General features: G+C 35.2%; 1 protein-coding gene and 1 pseudogene across 1 annotated transcript; both read right to left on the bottom strand.

Annotated features, from left to right (window-relative positions):
• Nucleotides 1-11,200: 11,200 nt before the first annotated feature.
• On the bottom strand, nt 11,201-12,341 carry LOC144564750 (ras-related protein RABA2a-like). Its single transcript, XM_078314350.1, has 2 exons — nt 12,218-12,341; nt 11,201-11,668 (listed from the first exon to the last, which is right to left on the bottom strand). The coding sequence occupies exons 1-2, from the start codon at nt 12,329-12,331 to the stop codon at nt 11,201-11,203; spliced, it is 582 nt and encodes a 193-aa protein (XP_078170476.1). The 5' UTR covers nt 12,332-12,341.
• A 60-nt stretch (nt 12,342-12,401) lies between these two features.
• Nucleotides 12,402-12,787, bottom strand: LOC144563930 (ras-related protein RABA2a pseudogene; annotated as a pseudogene).
• Between the last annotated feature and the right edge of the window lie 2,142 nt (nt 12,788-14,929).

Below are 14,929 nucleotides of genomic sequence, written 5' to 3'. Positions count from 1 at the left end.
GGAATGATAGTTAGGGTCCTTATACTTAATCCACCACTTGACTAACAATGATATGTTCATATCTCTTAAGCTAGGATGCCTAAACCGCCAAATTCTTTTGCTCTACATACTGCCGGCCAATTCAATAATGAGTATTTCCTTTTTTTATCAGTACCTTGCCATAAAAAACAGTGTCTAATTTTATCAATATCTGAAATCACAGTGTCGGCAATTTTATAAAGGGAGAAGGCATATAATGGGACGGCTGATAAAACAAAATTAATAAGCGTATGACTACCTCCTAAAGAGAGAAGTTGGCCTTTCCAATTGTTCAATTTCTTTTCAATTTTGGTTATCAAGAATCTCCAATCAGCTACGGAAAGTTTTTTATCGTGCAAAGGTAAACCTAGATATTTCATGGGAAAATGTCCAATTGCGCATCTAAAAGTGGTGGCTAAACTAATGTCAGGTTCATCTCCTATAAAATACATTTCAGTTTTAGCTAAATTAAGTTTGATTCCTGAGGTTGCTTTAAACGCTTGCATGGCCCACCATGCTGCCTCCACTACCTCATGTGAAGCTTCTAAAAATAATATCGTATCGTCTGCATAATGACAATTGGTAATATTCTGATTATCAAAACACTTAGGACCTAAACCTCTAATCACATTTGCAATTTTACCTTTATGGAAAATTCTACTTAACACATCAGCCGTTAATATGAAAAGAAATGGGGAAAGGGGATCCCCTTGTCGAACCCCTTTTTTACAGAAAAAGTATGGAGTTAATTCTCCATTGATATTAATGCATGATTGTGAACTAACAAGCCAACGATGAATCCAATTGATCCACTTGATATCAAAACCCCTGCTATGCATTACTTCTAACAGATATGTCCAATGAATTGTATCATATGCTTTGGCAAAATCTATTTTGATCACTACTCCCGATTGCTGGCGGTGTTTGCAAAAATGTATAAGTTCTTGACTAAGTACAACATTGTCTAATATATACCTATTATGTAAAAATGCTGATTGGCTAGGATCAATAATTCTATTCATGATTTGACCTAGTCAATGAGTAAGGATTTTAGAAATCAACTTGAAACTACAGTTTACAAGACTAATAGGTCTATACTTAGCTATGGTATTAGCATCTTTTTCTTTAGGGATTAAACAAATAATGGACTTATTAAGTTTCTCTAACTTCAGTGTTGTTACATCTGCAAAAAAAAAAAAAAAAAAAAAAATCGTAAAACGTTATAACGTTTTTAAAACGTTATGTAACGTTTTTCACTGTAAAACTTGATAAAAATGACAATTTTATGAAGGCTGGATTCAATTAAAACGTCATAACGTTTTCAGAAAACGTTATAACGTTTTATACACTAAATTATGCGTTTTATACACTATTTCCTACATTTTTCACCGGCTGAATCGTTATAACGATTTACCAAAACGTTATAACGTTTTATGCGACAATGTGAGGGTCTATTTAGCAAAATTTTGTGTCTCTTTCTCTCTCACTTCGTCCCTTCTCCCTGCCTGGTGTGTGTTTCGCCCCCAAAGAGAAAAGAGAGATAGAGAGCTCCATTATTTCACGAAAGTTCGGGAAATCGAAGGTAGGAACGAGAAATTGGACGTGGATCTCATCTAGCTCTCCCATTTGGTATTCCCTTCTCTTCTCTTCTCCCTCAAAATCCGAATTTCACCATTGTTAGGGTTTTTCGTTTTAAACCCGAGATTTGTGTTTGAATTGCTTGTAGACTGGCTCCTTGAGCCTCCTTGGTTGTTTATGTGTCGATTCTTTTCCCGATTTCATTTTGATTTTGGATTTCCATTTCTAGGGTTTTTGGTACCAAATCCGAAATTGGGAAATGTTGTTGATCGCTTAGGTTAATCCGACCAAATAGACTTGTAATCGGTAAATCTCCTTCTCAACCTTGACATAGAGCGATTAATTCAATTTTCGACCAAATTAGGGTTTAATTAATTGGCACATTGAATTGTTACGAGAACCAAAATAGTGAGACGGTAAAGGAATTGTGTATGGTCTAGAGGACCCAAACGTGAATATGAGAATTGATAAGAGAGGTTAAGTAATTAAGACCAATGAAGAAAGGGTTGACACCAAAATATATGAATTTCGTTAAGGAAAGTGTAAAGAGATTAATACAACTCAAGCAAGCACCCGAACAAAGGTTAAACCAAGGGTACATTTAATATAGGTGTAGGCTCGACCGAGCAGGACTTTGTGGGACATTTCGAGACGTCTGATCCATAACTAAGCGGTACGCTCGTCGTAATCAGGTGCGGGATTCTTGGACTTGTTTGATACTTTATTTTCAGGAATTAAACTGTTTATTCGTTTGTCATGTTGAAAGCTTAATTGTTGCATAATTTGAAATTCATGCTGTGTATTGATGCTTGCATAAATGAGAATGATTTGAATTGTTCGGTTAAGGTTAACTTGCATATTGGTATGGTTATTAATTGATTAGTTCTATCGATTGTTCTATATGTGAATGAATCTGCCAGACCGACCTGTTTAGGTGGCTGGATCAGGTGACGGTGACCTATCCGTTGATCTGTTTTCTGAATTTGCCAGGCCGACCTGTTTAGGTGGCTGGATCAGGTGACGGTGACCTATCCGTTGATCTGTTTTCTGAATTTGCCAGGCCGACCTGTTTAGGTGGCTGGATCAGGTGACGGTGACCTATCCGTTGATCTGTTTAATGAATTTTGCAAGGCTGATAGCCGACTTTGGTTCTATTTGAATGAAATTGCAAAGTTGAGCAGTATGGCTGACTTTGATTCCGCGTGATTGCATTTTTGTCAAGTTGACCTGTATAGGTGACTTGTAACCAGACCTTAAGAAATGGTTAAGCCAAACAGCTACAGATGGGTGTCAGATAAAGGGTCCAGCTTGGTTGGCCATCTGTAGGCGCCTGTAACCCTACAGATGTGGGTTTGATAACGGTCCAGCTCGAAAGAACATATGTAGTTGCTACAAGCCCTAATGAATTAAGTTAAGCCAAATATATGTTGAGTTTTGAAATTCATCTTGGAAATTCCATAAACTGTGATTCGATTTATTATTTGTTGTCGAGCATATGCATTCCTTTTTATTATGAATATGTATTTGTTTGAATTGCTATTGAATGGGTTTCATTTTTGAATATGGAGTTTGATTGCAAGTCCAATAATCTAACTGTGGCAAATTCGCACTGAGAATTTATTCTCACCCCCTCCCTTTGGGTCATTTTCAGGTTTATTACACGGATACAGCAAATGAGGATATTGGTAATGCATATAAAAGATCCACTGCCTTGCGTATATATATGTCTTAATAAATATACGCGGCAGGCTGTTATATCCTGGATTTGGGGTGTGACAAGTGTGTGCTGATGAAAATGAGTACACAATTGTAATAGATCTTCCTTAACTAACTCCCAAAAAAATTGATAAAATTTGAAAGGGAATCCATCGGGGCCGGGTGCCCCATTAGGTTCACACGCAAAAAGACTAGTTCTAATTTCCTCAATTGTAAAAGGTTGTAATAAAAGATCATTCTCATGAGGAGATATTTTCTCCTCTTCAGACCAGAAATGAGGGTCTAGGGTTCCATATTTAATTCCTGCAGTGCCTAGAATAGATTTATAGTAGTCAAAGATATGGGTTTTAATGTCTTCTGAGGATTGTGTGGGTTGGTCTTCAATATTCAAAGAGAGAATTTTATTTTTCCTCTGCCTATGATTAGCAATTATGTGAAAAAATCGAGTATTTTGATCCCCTTCCTCTAACCATTGTTGTTTAGATCTATTCTTCCAGGAAATCTCCTCTTCTAAATACAAAGTGTCTAGTTTATTCGTAAGACAAATCCATTCCTCTTTTTCTAAACCAGTCAAATCTCTAGTTTCAGTTAAGATATCTAATGCCTTAAGTCTTGCCAATAAAATAGTTTTATCTCTCTTTTTGTTACCACAGTGGTTCTTAGCCCATCCTTTAATTTTCCTCATAAGTATACCTAATTTTTGTTGCCAACCATATGCATAATCCTTTGATGTAATGGGAGATTCCATCCACCATTTAGGGTAAATTTCGCTGTAGGTCACTAAACTTTGTTATTTGTCACGAATTGGTCACTCAAGTTTGATTTGTCTATTTTGAGTCACTCAACTTTGTTATTTGTCCCAATCAAGTCCCTCTACACTTTTCCATCAAAAAAAATTTTAACCGAATATTCCTATTCCGTCAAAAAAATTAATGGAATATACTCATTCCATCCAAAATATTAACGGAATATACTCATTCCATCCAAAATATTAACGGAATGAGCATATTCCATCCAAAATACTAACAGAATTAGTATATTCCGTTAAAATTTTGGATGGAAAAAATAGAGGGACTTGATTGGGACAGATAACAAAGTTGAGTGACTCAAAAGGGACAAATCAAACTTGAGTGACCAATTCGTGACAAATAACAAAGTTTAGTGACCTACAACGAAATTTACCCCACCATTTATGTATAAGTCTAACAAACTCCTCATTTGCTAGCCAAAGTGGATCAAAAGTAAAATGCTTATCCTTAGAGGTAGAATGACTATGAAGCTGAAATAATAGTGGACAATGATCCGATCCATTTTTGCACAAATCGATAAGAGAACTATTAGGGTATTTCTGATCCCAATCAATGGTGGTGAGATACCTATCTAATAGAGCAAATTTTATCCCGTTGGACCATGTATATTTCCTAGTATGCAGTTTTTGTTCTTCTAAAGCATGCCTATTTATAAACTGATTGAACCCCTTGCTAATTTTAATATCAAAGTGTTTTCCAGATTTTTCAGAAGGATTCCTAATCACATTAAAATCGCCACTAATCACCCAAGCAGATGTATGGCCCTGTCTAACTTGATTTAATTCTACGCAAAATTCTTGTTTCAACCCTCTAATTGTCGGTCCATACACTATCGTAAATTGCCACTGAAAGTGATCTACCTTATTCAATATATGAATATCTAGACAGAATTTGTGTTTACTATGAAAGAGAATGTCTACTTTATTACTATCAGCACCAAAAAGAATGCCGCCAGATCTTCCTATAGAAGGAAGGTATATCCAAATATCTAGTTTAGATGACAAAGACCTAAGTAATCTAGATGAAAACTGTTCCTTTTTAGTTTCCTGGACAGCTAAGATGTCAACCTGATATTTATTGAGATAGTCTACTAGAGCCTGTCGTTTCCTACTCGAATTCATACCTCGAATATTCTAATTTAAAAGATTCATGATAAAACCAATCGATCTCTGCTACTGTTTTGGGTATTCCTATCTAGAAATTGATCATTGTCAGTAACATGTGTTAGTTGTAAACAGAAAGGATTATTGGGATCCCTATTTTGCAATTCTAGATTTTTTTAGGAGTTGCGCAAATTGAGCTCGCTCCAGTTGCTGTATAGCTGAAATGATCACCAATTTATCATGGTCAGAGGATCCAAGTGTGATTTGGTACACTCCAAACAATCTAGGACCAGTTATTCCAAAGAGAATAACAGCAGATTTATTAAGTCCCATCTGGACTCTGGAGACATCCCGTCGCCGTTCTTTTACGGATGATATAACCAACCATTTGTACATATAACATGTCGATATAACCAACTTAGATGGGTGTAAATTAATTATGGAGTATATTAAATATTTCATTACACACGCTCTAAACATGCACCAAATTGAATTTCATTAAATTTGAAGATTGTTTCGGCATCAATATATCAAGCATCCGTATATATGTAGATGTATGTATATATCTGTATATGTAACAAATAGTAATACAGAAACATATATAATTTCAATATCTAATTTAAATATTATAACAAAAATTTACATATTAAATAAGGAAGCTGATATGAGTACCCGCACCTAAACTGCCATAACTGCTTGTGGGGACCGCAACCGTTTCAGATCTGTAACTTTTTTTTTTTAATATTAATAGTCAAATCTTGAAGTATGTAGTCCAAATAACACAAGTATTTATATCTATATAGTAAACAATGTAAACGATAAATTAATTATTTTTAAATAATCGTACCCGCACCTAAACTGCCATAATTACTTGTGAGAACTGAAAATAATCGTACCCGCACTTTTTTTTGAAATTTCTGACGTCGTACCCGCATTAGGAACCACTCAAATGGCATGGGGGAACCATAAATGCATGTGGGGACTGAAAGTATTTATATCTATACTACGCTGTGCTTACAGCAATCTCAAAAAGTGTTTATAACTATACAGTTATCATAAAATAAAAATTATTTATCTTGTATGCATAAATCATCTAAAAAATACACATTTAGATCAATATCCATTCTGATATTGAACAATAAAATGAAAATTATTTATCAGTTCAACATTTTATATATTATAGATGGAAAATATTAATATCTGTTATAAGTAATGTAGATATATATCCAATCAAGTATTAACATAAATGTAACAAAGTGGGGAAGAGAGAGAGAGAGAGAGAGAGAGTATTTTAGAAAGTCATTAGTTAGGATGGTCAAATTAGAAGGTTGACTGAGTTGGAAAATATGTGGGTATGGTGCGGGGATGGAGGTGTGGGTACTAAAATGATTATTCATTAATTAATATAGATATTTAATTAATACGATGAACAAAATATTTTTTCATGTTAAACTTATTATGTCATTACAATATATATATATATATATATATATAGAGAGAGAGAGAGAGACTAATGTGCATTCGAATGTATATAGGCCGAAATATATACGGCTCAAATTTGACTTTTCAAAGTTCAAACGGTCGATCCGAACCGTTCATCTTGTTCTCCATATTAATATGTGCTTGGAGACCAAATTTTATATTTTTCTGAATTTTTTTACTATTTATTAATTATTTTACAAAATTGTTGATCCAACGACGATTTAACAAAACAGTAAAATCAGCAGCCTCTGAGATATAGGAAGTCTTCAGTGAATTCGCATCCTCTGAGATATCTCATATTTTGCGTGACTTTTTGGAAAATCTCAACCGTTGAAATACGTCCTACGCGAATCTCAAAGCTCAAATAATACTGATGTTACATTTCGAAAATTTAGAAATATGATTAGATTGTTAAATCGATCATTTGGCTTAAATAAAAAGTTTAATTAAATTAACGATCGCTCAGAAATTTTCTGACCGACTAAAACGAAACTAAAATTTCGTAATATTAATAATGTATGAAAATATGTATAATAAAATTTAGAGATTTAGAAATAAAATAAAATATAACACTAGGAATAAAATTATAATTATTCGGTAAATTAGAAACTTAGAAAATCCGTTACAATTCTTTTAAATTTTAGGAAAGAAGAAATTTATTTAATTAGATTCATGTGAATAAATAAGTAATTGAATTCCAAATAAAAATATAATTATACGAAAATATTCGTACAAATAAAATATAGAATTTATAAAGCTCGTTCATTTAGAACTTTTAGATAATCAATTTAATATGCTTAATTATATAAAAGGAAATCAAATTATTCGAATCTTAAATTGAGAGATAAATACACAAATTATATGTACAAATATAGTTACAAAAAAATTATGAACTTTCGATTTGAATTTATGAAAGAAACAGAATTAAAACCAATTGAAAGAAACAATGTTTAAATTCTGAATTGTTTAGACCATTTGATTCATCTAGCACGGATCTTAAATGCTGCAATTTAAAGTTTGGAATTATATTAACCTCCCATCTGATCCAGCACGAATCTTAAAGCAACCCAAATTAATATATCTCTTTCTCTCCTCTCCCTCTAACGTGACAGCCCCCTCCCCCACCCCACCCCACCCGTCCCCATTTCCCTCTCTTCTGCGCAAGGAGAAAACAGAGGGCTCCGCCCCCCCTCCGCCCCCTCCGCCCTCCCCTCTCCCGTCGCCGGCGAAACCACCAAACCCGCCCCCTTGCTCTCCTCTCTTCCTCTCTGCCGTGACAGCCCCAAACCCGCCCCCTCTCCTCCCTTTTTCCGCCAAAAACAGGGCCCCACCCCTCCCCTTCCGCTGCTGCCACGGCCAGCAGCCGCTGCCCCCACTCTCTCCTCTCTGTCCTTCTCGGTCTGACCCGCCAGACCCACCAGAGCCCACCCCTCTCACTCTTTCCCGCTTCTCCTTCTCTCCCATGAAGCCCTAGCTTTTAGGGTTGCGGTGTGAGTCGTCTCGGTTTGATTGGTGCTGTCTCGGTGCTTGATTGGTGCTATTATGATGCTTGATAGTGCTCGAGTGAGGTGGCCGCAAGGCGAGACGAAACTCTCGGACCCGATCAATTTCTTCCGACATTTTTCTCCTTCGGTTAATTTCTAAAATTCGTAAATTGTGTATTGATGAATTGATTAATGTCGTAGGATGTGAATTGGTTAGTTTCGAGTACGGGTTGTTGATTTTCCCGACTCGAACGAATTGTTCGAATAAATTAAGTATAAGGGGTTATATTGTAAAATGATTTTATTAATGGTCGGAGTTGTAAAATGTATAGCCATTGTGATTTGTATGAATTAAAGGGGCTAAAATATTGAAATGAATATGACATGAGGTGTATGTGTAAATAGAATTGGATTTCGGCTTTGAGAATTAAAATAATGGACTTGGAGTAAACTTGTGAAATTGTGTAAATTAAGACCAAATATGTATTTATGTGAAATTGGATAGATGCTAAGTAATAAAGCGGAATAAAAAGGGGTTGAATTTCAAAGTAGACACCATTGTGTGAAACTATATTAATTGAGGACCAATATGAAAAAGATGTGAATTTATATGAAGGATAGCCATGACTTTGCGGTTGGAATATGCTTGAATCGAATTGAAATGAATTGTTAATTAGCGGCTTAAACCCTTGCTAAATTATGGGCCTTTAATTAAATTGAATTGGAATAAAATAATTGATACGTCAAAAGGGCCGACCATATATATATGTAAATTTGGAATTGGACTTGAATTAAAATGATTATAAATGAGCCGAAAGGTATAAAAGAATTGACGAATTGAAAGACGGCTTTTGGAATTTAAGTTTTGAGAATGTAACCGAACTAAACCAAGTAATCGTATAATATAGGTGTAGGCTCAGTCGAGCCAGATTTCGCGAGGCAATTCGAGACGCCTGATCTTTAAATTAAGCGGTACGCTCGTCATAATAAGGTGCGGGATTCTTGGACTTGTTTGATACTTTATTTTCAGGAATTAAACTGTTTATTCGTTTGTCATGTTGAATATCATTGATTGCATCACTGAATTGTGTAGAGCATTTGCATAGCCCAATCAAATTAAACTCGAATTGATCTGAATTGAATGATTTGCATGCTGGTATGGTTATAGGTTATGTTGATCTATTGTGATCTGATCTTGATTGAAAGTCACCACGATTGGATTGAATATGTGAATGTATGTGAATGGATTTACGAAGTTAAGCACTTGGATCCAATGAATTTGCCAAGTCGGGCTGTATGCTGACTTGGATTCCCAGGATCCTAAATGGCCTTAGGTGAACGGCCCTCGATATTCCCAGTACCGGTTGGGACGAGGGAGGGTGATTATGTTATGAGATGTGTGATTGGAAATCGTGGTTGACTTGTGTAACGTCTATGGCTCGGTAGCATTTTCCTACGTGTTAATGCATTTGAACGGTCGATTGAATATGACGAATATTGGAAACGATTCTAAAGTGGATTTTCTTTACATGATTTGAACCAGACCTTAATAAACTGTTAAGCCAAGCGGTTGCAGATGGGTGTCAGATAAAGGGTCCAGCGGTTGGCCATCTGTAGGTGTCAGTAACCCTACAGATGTGGGTTTGATAAAGGTTCAGCTCGAAAGAACATCTGTAATTGCTACAAGCCCTACTGAACTGAGTTAGGAATCGAGTTAAGCCAAAATATATGTTGTGTTTGAGATTCATCTTGGAAATTCCGTAAACTGTGTTTCAGGTTGATTAACTGTTGTCGAGTAGTGGCATTCTGTTATTTATGTTTTCTTATATAACTGTTTGCATTGTTGTTGTTTGGGTTTCATTATTGAATATAGAGTTTGATTGCAAGTCCAATAATCTAAACTGTGGCAAATTTCGCACTGAGGATTCATTCTCACCCCCTCCCTCCCGATTATTTTCAGGTTATTTTATGCGGACGCAGCGAGTGAGGATATTGGTAATGCATATAAAAGATCCACTGCCTTGCGTGTATATGTGACGCCTGATTTATACACGCGGCAGGCTGTCAGACCCGGTGGATTTGGGGTGTGACAACTGACCCCCTACGTCACCTCCTAAAAGGCACCGGACACGTCAGTCACGCAAAATATGAGATATCTCAGAGGATACGCACTCGTCTTCAGTCGGGAAGGAGATGGGGGCGGAAGAGAAATGGAGGTGAGCGGTAGAGGAAATAATGTTTTTTTTTTTGCAAATTTTTACCCTGTTAAGTTACAATTTTACAACACCATCCCATTACACGTCATCTGCAGAAAATTAGCGACGAAAAAGGATGGCTGCAATAACTGTTATATTCGTAGCAATAGCTATTTTCGGACAACGATCACAATTGGTTTCAACAACAATTATTTTGTTGCAATAAATATATTCTATTATAACTAATTAATTTAGTAGCAATATTATTAATTTATTGCAACAAATTAGTTTATTAGTTGCAATGTGGTGTTGCGAAAGACTGAATTTAGTGTAGAGCTAACTTAAAAGATTTTTTTTAAAATCAAATTATTGTAGATAGTGGTGCAACATCATATGTTTGGTAATAGACATTTATTGTCAAATCTCAAATCGACCAATGATAATAGATATGTCTTGGTTGCAAACGGACGTATGAGGACAAAAGTAAATGGCATAGGAGAAATTAACTTATGCAATAAAGAAATTAAAAATGTATTATTTAGAAACATTTTCCATAAACTTAATTTCTGTAAATAAATTAACACAAGAATTAAATTGTAATGCAATATTTTCTTATAAAAATATTGTATTTCAAAACCGGAAAACCGGCATCAAAATTGATGAATAATTTCTTGAAAATGGACACTATATATATATCCAATAAATTATGAATTACAAAAAAACAAAAACCAAATAATACAACAATTTGATATACACACTCACTCCATTTCTCTCTCCCCAACTTAAGCTAAGGAGAACAACACAATTTTTCAATACTAAGTTTCATCGGTTGCGGACACATCAATAGTCTTGCCTTCCTTGGTTAGGCCACTAGTCTCACCATTAGCCTCCTCTGGACCAGATATCGGGTTTTTTATAATCGTCCTATAAATATCTTCCACAATCATTTGAAATGGGGCCTTGACATTAGTGGCATCAAGAGCTGATGTCTCAATGTAAGAAAGACCCTCATTCTCGGAGAATCGGTGTGCATCATCCGTGGCGACAGTAGGCAGGTGCTTGAGGTCAGTTTTGTTACCGACAAGCACAATGCGTATGTTGGGGTAGGTATTGTCCCGTAGCTCCTTGAGCCACATGGCAAGGTTATCAAATGTTGATGGCTTGCTAACATCATAGACTAAGATAGCACCATCTGCTCCACTGCAGTATGAGCCTCTGAGCGCACGAAATCTCTCTGACCCCGCAATGTCCCATATGTGTGCCATTATTAACTTTCCTTCTGCCTAATTTGAGTACAATGATTCAATACTAGAGGGCAATTAAAAGAGAAGGAAAGCAGGTAAAATTGACTATATTGATTGAAACTGAACTAATATAACCATAGCACATGCAATCAATAATTGTAGTAAATATTTGCGTATTTTGAATCGTGAGAGGGGATGCAAATATTGATAGTGGAGAAAATACCTAAATTATCAGATATATACTAGCTTCTTAATTTGGTTTGTTTTTGTCAGTTTAGGTGTTATGAGAAAATTTGATAGATCTACTACTTAAAACGTCTACTAGGAAGTAAAAGACATCTCTAGAAAAATTATTTTAAACCAAACGGATCCATTAATTGTACAACTACAAGTCTGAGCATCAATGTATAAAAACTGATAGTTAATTAACCAATCAATTATGTAATTACTTCAATAATTAAAATAATGCTAATGTACTAATTAAGACATCAATGTACCAACATATCAACACAAAGTCAAAAATTGATCAAAAAGTATAATTTGCAATGAATTGTTGCTGAAAGTGGTGAAGAACTGAAGATCCCATACCTGTATTCTACGGTTTGCAAAATCGATACCAACAGTGGGGTTGGACTCCGAACAGAACTCATTTCGGATGAACCTGGAGAGAAGATTGGATTTACCCACATCAGAATCCCCCATCAACACCACCCTGAACTTGTGGTCGTATTTTCGATGGGCTGCCGTCACATTAATAGTCCTTAAAAAAAACTTAGCCTCCTCTGGACCAGTGATCAATATTTTCCTATAGATATCTTTCAGAATCATATGAAATGTGGCCTTGACATTAGTGGCATCTAGGGCTGATGTCTCAATGTAAGAAAGTTTCTCCTTCTCGGCATATCCCTGCGCATCCTCAGTGGCAACAGCACGAAGGTGCTTGAGGTCGGTCTTGTTGCCAACAAGCATGATGCTCATGCTGATACGAATGTTGGGGTCTGCATGGTCCCGCAGCTCCTTGAGCCACTTGGCAATATTATCAAATGTTGATGGATTGCTAACATCATAGACTAAGACAGCACCAACTGCCTCACCGTAGTATGACCTTCTGATTTCATGGAATCTCTCTAACCCCGCAATGTCCCATATTTTCACCATTATTAACCTTCCTTCCAACTGGTTTAAGTACAGTGATTCAATACTAGAGGGGAAAAGAGAATGAAAGCAGGCAAAACTGAATATATTGATTGAAACACTAGTATAAGCAAATCACAAGCCATAATTATAGTAAATATTCATGTATTTTGAATTGTGAAAGAGGGATACAAGTATAGAATTGCATGAACTGGTAGATATTCATTACCGTTGTTGTTTTTCTTTTTGTCAATTTTGGTGTAGTGAGGAAATGTGATGCTTGAAAATAGTATGAAGTTTTTCTTGTTTTATAATGCAATTCTTGTCATAAAAAAGAACAAGTTTGGTTCTAAAGCCTAAATTGGTTCACAAACCAGGCCTAATTAAGTTAGCCCATGCTGTCAGTTAATTTAGTGGGTTTATAACTCTCATAAGTATGGTTCATGTGGGTAAATCATCATTCTTTGTAATGAATAATGCTTGTTGAGATGGGGAAAAAGGAAAAGGTGAGCTGTTTTTTTTATCTCACCTTTTCCTTTGTTCAAATCTTAAGGATAAAAGAAAAAGTTTTTTTTCTTAATTTCACTCCCATCTCGTCATTCGGGAAAGAAGATAGTCTGTTTTTCTTTTCTTGATTTACTACCATGTAATTTTTTTTACTTTATCAAAAATTTCTTAACAACTCTCTTGTTGAAAATTGTGGAATTATCATTAGTCGTTTTCAGAAATAAATATATTGTGATTCTTTGATAATCACATGACCCTGTTATTCTAAATTCACCCCTTCATTTGTTTTGAAATTTTGCATAGAAAACAACCATTTTGGAGATTGTGCATTCAAAAAAAAAAAATAAAGGAATGGTTTTGGAATAACATGACTGTTTGATTCTCAAAGAATCACAGCAAATTTATTTCTATTGTTTTCATAATCGTGTCTAAGAAGTGACAATTCTGGATTGTTTTGGTAATGTATACACATATTTTGCACGATTGACATGATATACAGTTAAAAACACGAGACGTGATAACAGTCTCCCAGACTCAATCTCCGGTCAAATCTCCAAACTAGCGATTTTTTATCGAAACTACCTTCTATAAAGTCACTAGTAAATTTACAACTGGTGCTAATTGGCGTGTGCAAGTATTTATATGTAACGTACGTACTAAGTATTTTATGCCTATAAAATAATTTATCAAATTTTAAACTTTTATAGTTGGCACATGCAATCCCTCAACTAGCAATGACGCATGCAAATCCCTCAACTAGTAGTTTTTGACATAAACCACCTCCTAGAAGGTTGCTAGATAGCATCTCAAGTATTTACATCTAACATATCAAGTTTTAATATGAGGTTTTAAAATGTTCAAAGTGCAAAAGTCTCAGTTAAAAACACTAAAGAGTACTCATCACAAGTCTTTATATCTAACATATCAGGTCTTTAAAAAGTTCAAAGTTCAATTTTTTATATCACAGTTAACAATAATAAAGAGTACTTGTTCCAAGTCTTTATACCTAGCATATCAAGTCTTTAAAATATTCACAGTGCAAGTATTTATATCTCAATTAACAACACTAATAAAGAGTATTTGTCCCAGGTATTTATACATAGCACACTAAGTCTTTATACCTAGAATATCAAATCTTTAAAAAGGTTTAGAGTACAAGTCTTTATATCTCCATTAAATTAATGTAGAGAAACATTGTATGGGAGGGAGAGGAGGAGGAGTAGGTCTGGAAGGAGATTGAAGACAGAGGAAAAGGAGGAGATGTGGGGAAGAAGGAAGTTAAAACTGACAGTGTGCATGAAAAGTTCTATGCATAGAAGTTCAAAAACGAAAAGCATGGAGTTGGAAAATTGGATGAGGAATTAGGTTTAGGGGGAATGAATATTTTCTCTAAAAACATTGACATCATGATTCCACTAATACTATTTCAATTTAATTTAATTTGATAACTTTTTTAACTATTTGAATTTTTGAATTTTTACCACAACAAAAAGTGGAGAAGAGCCCAATACATGTACCTTTATTGGATGGGTTGCGAAATCGATTCCGATAGTGGGGTTGCACTCCGAATAGAACTCATTTCGGGTGAATCTAGAGATAAGATTGGATTTACCTACACCAGAATCTCCAATTATCACCACCTTGAACCGATAGTACTCA

The sequence above is a fragment of the Carex rostrata genome, chromosome 13 (genome assembly GCF_964058835.1).
Source record: "Carex rostrata chromosome 13, lpCarRost1.2, whole genome shotgun sequence".
NCBI classification, from domain to species: Eukaryota; Viridiplantae; Streptophyta; class Magnoliopsida; order Poales; family Cyperaceae; genus Carex; species Carex rostrata.
The sequence above is the reverse complement of the archived record's forward strand: the minus strand, read 5'-3'. Positions and strand labels throughout refer to the sequence as shown.

Excerpts from the sequence above, each read along its gene's own strand:
- LOC144564750 (XM_078314350.1), bottom strand. The coding sequence starts at position 12,331 with ATGGGGGATTCTGATGTGGGTAAATCCAATCTTCTCTCCAGGTTCATC. Across the intron at positions 11,669-12,217 it reads TTGCAAACCGTAGAATACAG|GCAGAAGGAAAGTTAATAAT; the intron begins GTATGGGATCTT and ends TACTCAAATTAG.